Source organism: Elaeis guineensis, chromosome 11, assembly GCF_000442705.2.
Source record: "Elaeis guineensis isolate ETL-2024a chromosome 11, EG11, whole genome shotgun sequence".
In the NCBI taxonomy this organism is placed as follows: Eukaryota; Viridiplantae; Streptophyta; class Magnoliopsida; order Arecales; family Arecaceae; genus Elaeis; species Elaeis guineensis.
Genome location: NC_026003.2, coordinates 103,791,631 through 103,800,553, shown reverse-complemented (window position 1 = coordinate 103,800,553; position 8,923 = coordinate 103,791,631). Strand labels below are relative to the sequence as shown.

Sequence of the window (8,923 nt, the reverse complement as noted above, 5' to 3'; positions counted from 1 at the left end):
ACCTTGGATGGAACAGAGCTTTTTCATAAAACCCAGCAACAAGAATTCAATTTTAATTTAAAATAAACATGTGGGAAATCATTATGCATTAAAAAATATACAATGTAAATGTTGCAATAATACAATAGAAAAAGTGCATCACCTTAATCAGTTATAACATTCCATTGGTAGTTAAAAGGTCTATCTTAGAATCAGTATGTGAGTGGCAGCAGGACCGAATGAGGATGATGGGGAGATGCTTTTGAAACTAAACTGCTTTTTGTTTAAACTATAAAAGTAAGCGAAGAAGGGGTAGATGTCCTATACAAAATTATAGAAAAATAAGATAATCTCACCATATGCTGGTGGATTTGCGATTATTGCATCTGCTTTGAAAGGAATGCCTGTATCAACATCTGGGTCCTTACAGGCTGGGAGCAACGAAAATATAATTTCCTTGATTTGTTTTCGTTGAATCGGTATCTCTGAAGGTGCTGAAGGTAAGAACCCTTTATTCTTGACCATGTCTGCTCAAATTACCAACCAAGTACCATCAAGTAACATTAATTTTTGATTTTCCATACATTCTTAACAAGTAATAAACAACAGATGCATGTAGTTTACATACATTCAGCAAGAACTTTTGGATCTCCACCTAAGGGATAAAACTCCAGTCCAGCAGTCAATACAAACTCCTTGAAGTTTGCATGAGTTGCTAGTCTAACACGATGACCATAGTCCTGCAAGAAAAGTCATCATCTCATTAATCCCTTTCTGCTTTAGTTAAATAATGAAGAACATAAGAAGATACTAGTACAATAATGGGGGAGGATATTGTAACCAACTAATGGCTGACACTTCAACAAAGATCAAATTAACTGTACCTAATACTTTCTGACAAGAAGGAATGTTAGGGAATGGCATATTACTAGATGCCTCAATAAATTCCAAATTTCACAATCGTAATTATCGTACATAAAATAATTTATAAATAGTGATGGCAAACTTCAACAAAGAAAAGAGTGCGAATCAGCCCAAAAATGCAAGAGCATCATTATGATTAACCAAAATCAATGGACAGGGAAAAAACTGTATTTGTTGTATCAACATATGGTTGAATAATAATGCATTCAGAGGTGATGCTTATAAAACAACCACTAATACTACTAATAATAATAATAGTTAACTCAAATAAGCAAGCATGTTTCACCTATTGCATCCGGTGAGGATTCATTTAAAATAGTGTCTATAGTTTAGAAAAGATATTCAACCTCATGTTCCATGTTGCTGGTATGTTTACATATACAGAACAAATAACATTATATTCCAGGGTTGCCAATATATGAAAATTCTTAATAGTTTTTTTTTTTTTTTTTGATAATTTTCTTCCAAGTAATGCAAATTCTTCAGTTGTTTATTCTCCTTAGACAAATTCAAATGAATTTGCCAAGACTGTACACTCACATTGTCTGCTAATGAAAATGCAAAGGTGGTGCATAATATAGGGAAAAATAAATGGATGATAGATGCTATTTAACGTGACCTAATAAGCATCCAACCAAACTCCTCCAGATGTACAAATTCTGAAGTATATTTCTTTGTGCTTTTTGTTTCTATCCAAATAAGCTAGATTTTTAAGTAAAGATACTATAACTTTATCAATAATAAAAAGGTAGTTACAATTTACTTTAACTCACACAACAGTCAAATGCTCCATTTGCACTGACAATGTCAAAAATGAGGTAAGTATTTGCAAAAATTTGATAAGCTAAAATGATCACCATATATTTTGCTGTCAGGTACCTTATTATCCAGACACTTAGCAAGTGATTCCATAAGTTAATTTTGGAGGGGAAAAGAGGTTAGATATATGATGTAAACTATGTATAACTTTCAGGCTGACAAGAAAATTAACAACAAATGAGTTTTTTACAACTAGAAACAAAGCTAACCTGCAGACGTTTACCAATTAGCAACAAATGGCTGGACGTCTCCTCGTGTACCAACAATAAGAATGACTATATTCATAGGTGTCTATACTGAAAGTCCATTGAGTCAAGTGTTTCTTCATCAACCGGTTCAGCCAGCAACATCCTCAGACCTAAGATTAAGTGATGCAGGTTCGAGATTGCTTGGAACCTCAACTACTACAGTTCCATCATCTCTCACTGTAGCTATTCGATTCAACATTTTCAGCTGCAGCATTTACAAAATAAAAAACCAAGAAAAGAACAAAAGAAATCTTTCAATTTCTCTCATAAATTGCACAGCTGCTAAAAACTAGTGCATACAGCCAGCGATCGATGAAAGAATTTTAACATAATGCATGGGTTTGTGAGGAAGTTTGTGGTTGTACACACAATTACACAATATGATAGCCAATAATTAGAGAATCAAATTTACCACTTCCACAAAACTCATGTTTGTTTAAGATCAGCACTGGACACGGTGTGAACTGAAAGTTGTAGAAAATCAGCATCAAAAGTGCTAAATTGAAGAACGGATAGGCATGACTCCAAAATACGCACAGGTAATAACTAGTCTGTGAAGCATCTGGAAAGGTCTATGTTTCATGAACATTCAGAACAAAAGAGCTTGCTTTAACTATATGAAACTTAGGAACTTAATCTCATCCAAGTGTCTGAAATCTCAGTTAAGCAAGGAATTCATTAAAATAGGAAAAAAAATTGACAGACACAAAAATGAAATGAAAGTTTAGGCTGGCATGTTAACACTGGTCTAGAAAAGTGTTGGGTTAATCAGTTCAGCAGATATAGTGACATAGGATTGTAAAAAATATGTGCTGAAACATTTTTGCACCATAATCAAGTCAAAAGTACTTCCTAGGACTTTTGCAAGAGCAGGACAGAAACTGAGATGCTTGGATTCAAATGTTGGAACACAAACATCCTGGGCCTTCTAAAAAAAGCTTATAACTGATCCAGAAGATTCTCTTAATGATCTTAACAATATAATAAAAAAGAGAGACAAAAACACTTCCCATAAAATTACCATCCACTAACATCTCATTTGTTGTAACTTGCAAGTGATGTTAATTAATCCATGCATTCTCTTGATAATTTTAAGGAAAAAAAAGTTTTTGATACTTAGAAGTCGCATCAAGTCAAGGTATCATTTACAAGCAAAGGATCAGTCTCAAAAGATACTGAATTAATGAATTCAGCCAATATAGTGGCTCAAGCACTAAATAAATGTATACATATATAGCAATCATAAAGCTTTGGCATTGAAATATTAAAAAAAAATGTGGTAACTTTGCACCCAAATCAAGTTAATATTACTTTCTAGGACTTGCAGTTGAAAGATAACAACAGAAACTGAGATGCTTGGATTTGAATGTTGGAACATCCTTTGGGCCTTTTGAACAAAGCTTGTAACTGAACAAACAGAACCACTTGAGGGTCATGACATAATGCAAAACAGAGAGACAAAAAAGATAATCTCATTTGTTATAACTTAAAGCAATGCCACCAAATTCAAGCATGTCCTTGACAATAATGGAAAAACTAAAGGAATTTTTTGATATTATAGAAGTTGCATCAGGTCGAGGCATCTTCTACATGCATATGGCCGTCCATGGATGGAAGACTTTTATAATGACAAAAGCAAAGCTTCCCTATAGATTAAAGGGCAAGCAGAGTATATTTTATGTTTGTTTAGTGTAACCATGTGATCAGAAAGAGTAAGAGGACTGACGTATTAGGATCCAGTGCAACGGCAAACTATAAAACCATGGCACACATTATGCAAACTCTTATGGTTAAAGTCACTTCTCTCAGAAGTGAAGCTCTTTCTGCGGCATCCAATGAAGATGTATTGTTACAACCAGGCTGCAAAGCATAAGCATACAGTTGACAATACAATGTCCTAAATTGCAAGACTATGTAAAGGTGAACAGTAATTTCACAAGATTGCTCCACATTTAAAAAGTTCATTTAATTATACATTTTAGTGGATATTTGGTTTATATAATAATTGTGCATGTAGGTTTTACCATTTGGCATAAAATATCAAGCTGTAACAGCTGTTCCCCTGAGCAAACAGGTACATTGTCAACTTTAGCAATAAAGCAAGAGGTTTGCATGGCCTGCTTCTTTCTTCTCTTATTCTCTCCTCTTTCCTTCTGACCATTATTCTTATCTTTAAGAGCTATATCTTTAACATGGATTCCACATGACAGCATCCTTATGTTGGACTACCTCGATGGGATCACAGGTTTGATTTTTCACCATAGTTTGAGAAATTGCAAAGTATGATTCCCAAGAAGCATATCCACATCAAATACATGTTGAAGTATACAAAGTTAAAAACTGCTTGGATATACAAGTTTGTTTTAGTACAAACACTAGCTTCTCTGACATTATCCACATAGTTGGTCATTTATCATTTGCAAATAAAAGAGAAAAAAGAAGCACAATGTGCAGGTTGCTGAGAAGCTCTGATGCACTGCTCAGCTTATCATCCTAAGTTAAAGCACAGCCTTGAACCAGCAATGGCACATCATGATATCCATAAGTTTGCAACAGGTAGATCAGAAATTCAGTTAATACTCCAAGTTATTCAAGATGAGCAATCAGAATGTGCTAACAACCAAGCAATCAAAATGTTTTCAGTATAGAGACAAAATATACCATACAAGATCTTGTCCTATAACAAAATATAATCACAAAAAACATAAGGGCATGGAATGGGTCAATACCTTCTTTTTAACAGAAATCTTATCATCAAACAGTTGGGCCGTTGGATCTTCTCGTAAATTACTTTGCCTATGTCTCTCAGTTTGTGACCTTCCCAAATTTGGCTGACCCGAGGATGTCTCTGAATTTTCAGTATTCGTCGTCCCACCAGGCATGGTATTTGCCCTGGGTAGATTCCTCTCACTGGTCGCTGAACAAAAGAGATTCAGAAGTTGCAGTAACAATAATACCACAATGACAGATACAAAAAAAGAATAAACAGATAAACTCCAACAATAATATAGTCAACCTAACACCTCTTAAATCTAACTGAGTTCAATAAACATGAAATTTTTGTGCTTTTTCAACCATTATGCCGGTAATCAAGCAACTAAAAGTGTCACTCAATAAAAAGGAATATGCGGCTGGGTGCAGATCTAGAAAGTTAACTGGACGTGGAACAGAAATGAAACAAAATAAAGAAGGATAGCGTACTTTAGCGACAATTTAAACTTTACAGGATCTTCCAGTGAAGGAAAAATAAGTAATGCACAAGTATCAGTGCATAGTGTCAAAGTTTGCTGCATAGTGGAATCCAGTAAATCACTAGCAATTATGAGTTTGACAGGTATTAGGAAAAAATCTGGAATCCAGATGGCTCATACCTGCAATTTAAGATATATGATCAAACAAAATTAGATTCAGCAGACTAAAATGCCCTCTCTGCAGAAATTTTGTTACACTCCAAATTGCATACAAAACTTAAAAGCCAAAACCAAAAAATAGAGAAGCAGTTGCATAGTAGCTCACAAGCTTTATGCAATATAACTTTCTCCTAGATATTACCCATATGGTCAGAGCAAAGGTATCGACCATTTAAAAATGGAGAAAGGGAGCAACTACACATAAACTTCTTCCAAGTTCTCTTCTAAACATATTTTCTAAACAAGTAGTACAGCTCTATGAGTCCATATCAATATCACATGATAGCTAATGTTGAGAAAGAAAAAAAGGTGAAAGAAGATTCAAAGAAGATAACAAAGAAAGGAAGTGTTGATGAGCTCAGCTACATACCCTGGTTGAACTACCTGTACCCCTTTTTTTTATTTAGTTAGGGAAACAATAATCAAGAGGTCAGAAAACCAAAATACCCTTGCCAAGCTGGTAAGTCAATTCTGTTGTATTGCATCGGCATTAGTCAGTCCAAAACAAAATGATTGAGGCCAAGTAACCTAAAGCAACTAAGATAATGACTATTAAACCCCTTAGGAACAAGCATTGTGAACATTTATTTGTACCTTAAGATGGATGGACAATGCTTCTTTCTTTGCTAGTTAAATTCCTCTTGGAGTTTCCTAGTACCAATTTGGCATGCGTAGAACTTGTCTCATTCTCATATTGCATATGCAATAGAGAAGTTTGAATAAATTCACCATGAATAAAGAACAAAGCTTATACGATTGCTAGTTTGTTTGTATATTTGACTAGCAAGATGGAATTATTGATGGAAAAACTTATTCAGATGATTGCAGGGAAAAGGATACATCTTATCCTACTTACAATCCCGTCAATGTCAAAGGAGAGTAAGATGTACAAAGTCCAATGTCACCTCGAACGGTGCTTGCACATATTAAAACAACAAAACATGTATGCAATGATGAATACCATCCACTAACAAAGATAAGCATGCCTATGTTACTTCCACATACAAGCTGAATGCTGGATAGGCATCTTGCCTAGGCTTGGGTGGCCAAAATAGGCAGCCCAGCCTCCAGCGAATTCTAGTGCCTCAAGGCAAGCCTAGTGCCTTAGGTGTCCTTGAGGCAAGTCTAAATAGGTCAAATAATGCCCTAACCCACCCTAAGGCAAGAGAGTACAAAGCGACCAAAGGAAGAAATGGTAGTTAGGTGTGGTCGATTTTTTTTTTTTTCCTTTTTTCTCTCTTTTCTTTTCCTGGCCCCAACCTTTACTTCTTTTTTTCCTCAGGTTTGTGTCTCTGCTGGTGGTGGGGCTGCTGCACTAAACGGCAGCAGCTGCTGGTGGTTATGCTGCTGATAACAGTAGCAGCTGCTTCTGAGACTACCGCCAATAGCAACCGCATTTACTGGCAATGTTTGGCCTGGCATCAGCAGCCTCAGCTACCTAATGCCCGTGTGTTGGGCAACCCATGGTTGTCCAACTCCCTTTAGTTTTTCCAAAATAATGGTTTTCCCATCATATCTCACAAAATAATAGAAGAAGATGTAATCTAAGATATCTATAGAAAAACTCCTTATGGTGCTAAGTCCAGGCTTTAACACATTGATGATTTCCTATGTGAGAGCAACTAATTTATGCTAATCAATGATTAAAGTGCTGGCCATACCAATCCGTGCCCCTCAACATGTCCATATCAGTGCTAGATGAACATGGAGCACAACTGTGCACTCGCGCATGCATCTCAGTGTGCACCAACCACTGCTCAGTATGTAATGTACTGGCATCCACACTGTGCTAGTGCTGCATCAAGATGGCACTGGCATACTGCACCTAAACTATGACTCCAATATTTTTATACTAAATTGCAACCTTTGAAATTATATTTCCAAGTGATGCCAACGAAAGATTGAGGAACTGATGCCATTCACTGGTTGGCACAGGAGTGTCATCTGCATGCAGTGCTGATGCACATGTTGTGGCATGGATAGTTTTTGGTGGGCATCAGACAAGGTGGACTAGGTTTGGGTCTTTTAGGAACAAAAAGGTTCCAACTTCCAAACATGTTCCTAGGTTAGGTAGGAAACTTTTGTGTTAAAATTTTATTTTAGTCTTGTACATAGCCTTGATCAATTAAACATGTTAAATACCAGATAAAGGCAAATGTCCTTGTTGGATTCAGATATTAATGGTCCCATTGTAATGTGGTTATGCTTTAGAATTTGATTTATAAGCGGCATCAGTCGAGCTCTATTTTGGGTAAGTGTCATCAAAAGGATCCCCAACAAACTGCCAGCTTCTGCCTCTTGCAATGAATCTCTATTTGTCTGTATCACCACTAAATATATTTGATTGAGTTCCCTTCAAATATCACCAAGGGATCACTGCCTTCATGGCAAACAATCAACATCAGAAACTCATTCCTTGCTGCATGCTGAGGCCACTGAGTCCCTCTAATGTTCTCCACAAGCTTTGACTTATCTCAACCTTTTGATGCAATGGAAGTTCTTGAAAGCTTCATGACCAAGTCAGGTGATCAAGTTTCTGAGCAACTACACTACAATGCAAGACGATTCATCAAAATTCATAACCGGGGAAAAAGGGTTCAATTTGTCTTTATCTAAACTTCGAAGTTCGGTATCAATACAGTTTGGCCATTAAACCCCCTATGACAGACCCCTGTCCGGGTTCAGATCCCAATTCCCAATCGCCAAACTGACGGCAACTTACCAACCCCATATCTATATCAAAAAAAAAAAAAAAAAAAGCCATATCACCCGAAATTCGAAATACCAATCATTCATATCAATATCCAATTCAAACACTTCTCCTTCAGAATTTCCCATCAGTCATCGCAAGAAACCTACAAAACCCCCAATCTAACCAATCCATGAAAACAGACCAGCAGAAATCCTAAAAAACAACCAGAAATCTCCAAGTTTCCGATCCCGCCAAAAAATAACAAGCGAATAGAAGAAAAGCTCTGGAACCCACCTAAGCCTCGCGTTCAAATCCAACCAAAATCGAACCAACCAAGAAAGAACCAAGAAGAAAGCAGAGAGAGGAAAACGAAGAGCCTGATCAAGAAAGAGAGAGAGAGAGGGCCTGACCAGAGGGCGACAAGCTCGAGCCATTGCCATTGCTCGCCTCAATGTCGCTACTGCTCTCGGCCATCGCGTCGTTGGGTACTCCTCTCCCGGAGAGAGGGGAATGCTGCGAGAAAGAATCCGATCCGGAAGGGAGCCCGAAAAGAAGACGAAAAAGAATGACGCTGGGTGTGACGGTTGTGTGTAAGTTCGGACTCCTGCGTTCGCCGTTGTCCGACCCAAGCCACGTGTCGTTGCCTCGAGACGCCACCGAATCCCACTGCAAGGCAATGATACACGGAAGATCCTTGTGACCGCAGAAGAAAATTATGCCTGCATTCGAATGGGAGAGCTGCTGTTTATTGAGACGCACTAAACGAACGGACCAGATGGCTTCCGACGCTTAACGCTGTCGGCACATGAGGTCCTCGCATATTGAATTTTATACGGACGTCCGAAGGAGAG

The 8,923-nt window shown here is 37.3% G+C and overlaps 1 protein-coding gene and 1 long non-coding RNA gene across 2 annotated transcripts; both read right to left on the bottom strand.

Annotated features, from left to right (window-relative positions):
* Positions 1-315: 315 nt before the first annotated feature.
* LOC140852660 (uncharacterized) lies at positions 316-1,965 on the bottom strand. Its single transcript, XR_012135558.1, has 3 exons — positions 1,932-1,965; positions 608-719; positions 316-506 (listed from the first exon to the last, which is right to left on the bottom strand). It is a non-coding gene; the product is annotated as an uncharacterized lncRNA (long non-coding RNA).
* A 54-nt stretch (positions 1,966-2,019) lies between these two features.
* Positions 2,020-8,642, bottom strand: LOC140852659 (sterol 3-beta-glucosyltransferase UGT80A2-like). Its single transcript, XM_073246246.1, has 3 exons — positions 8,483-8,642; positions 4,700-4,887; positions 2,020-2,175 (listed from the first exon to the last, which is right to left on the bottom strand). Exons 1-3 carry the CDS (start codon positions 8,544-8,546, stop codon positions 2,059-2,061), a joined length of 369 nt encoding a protein of 122 aa, XP_073102347.1. The 5' UTR covers positions 8,547-8,642; the 3' UTR covers positions 2,020-2,058.
* Between the last annotated feature and the right edge of the window lie 281 nt (positions 8,643-8,923).

Bases quoted from the DNA above. Each gene is read 5' to 3' on its own strand.
- LOC140852659 (XM_073246246.1), bottom strand. From the start codon at position 8,546: ATGGCCGAGAGCAGTAGCGACATTGAGGCGAGCAATGGCAATGGCTCG. The intron at 4,888-8,482 runs GTCAGGCCCTCT...TCTTTTGTTCAG, and splicing joins CTCGAGCTTGTCGCCCTCTG to CGACCAGTGAGAGGAATCTA. The intron at 2,176-4,699 runs GTATTGACCCAT...TAAATGCTGCAG, and splicing joins AGATTTCTGTTAAAAAGAAG to CTGAAAATGTTGAATCGAAT.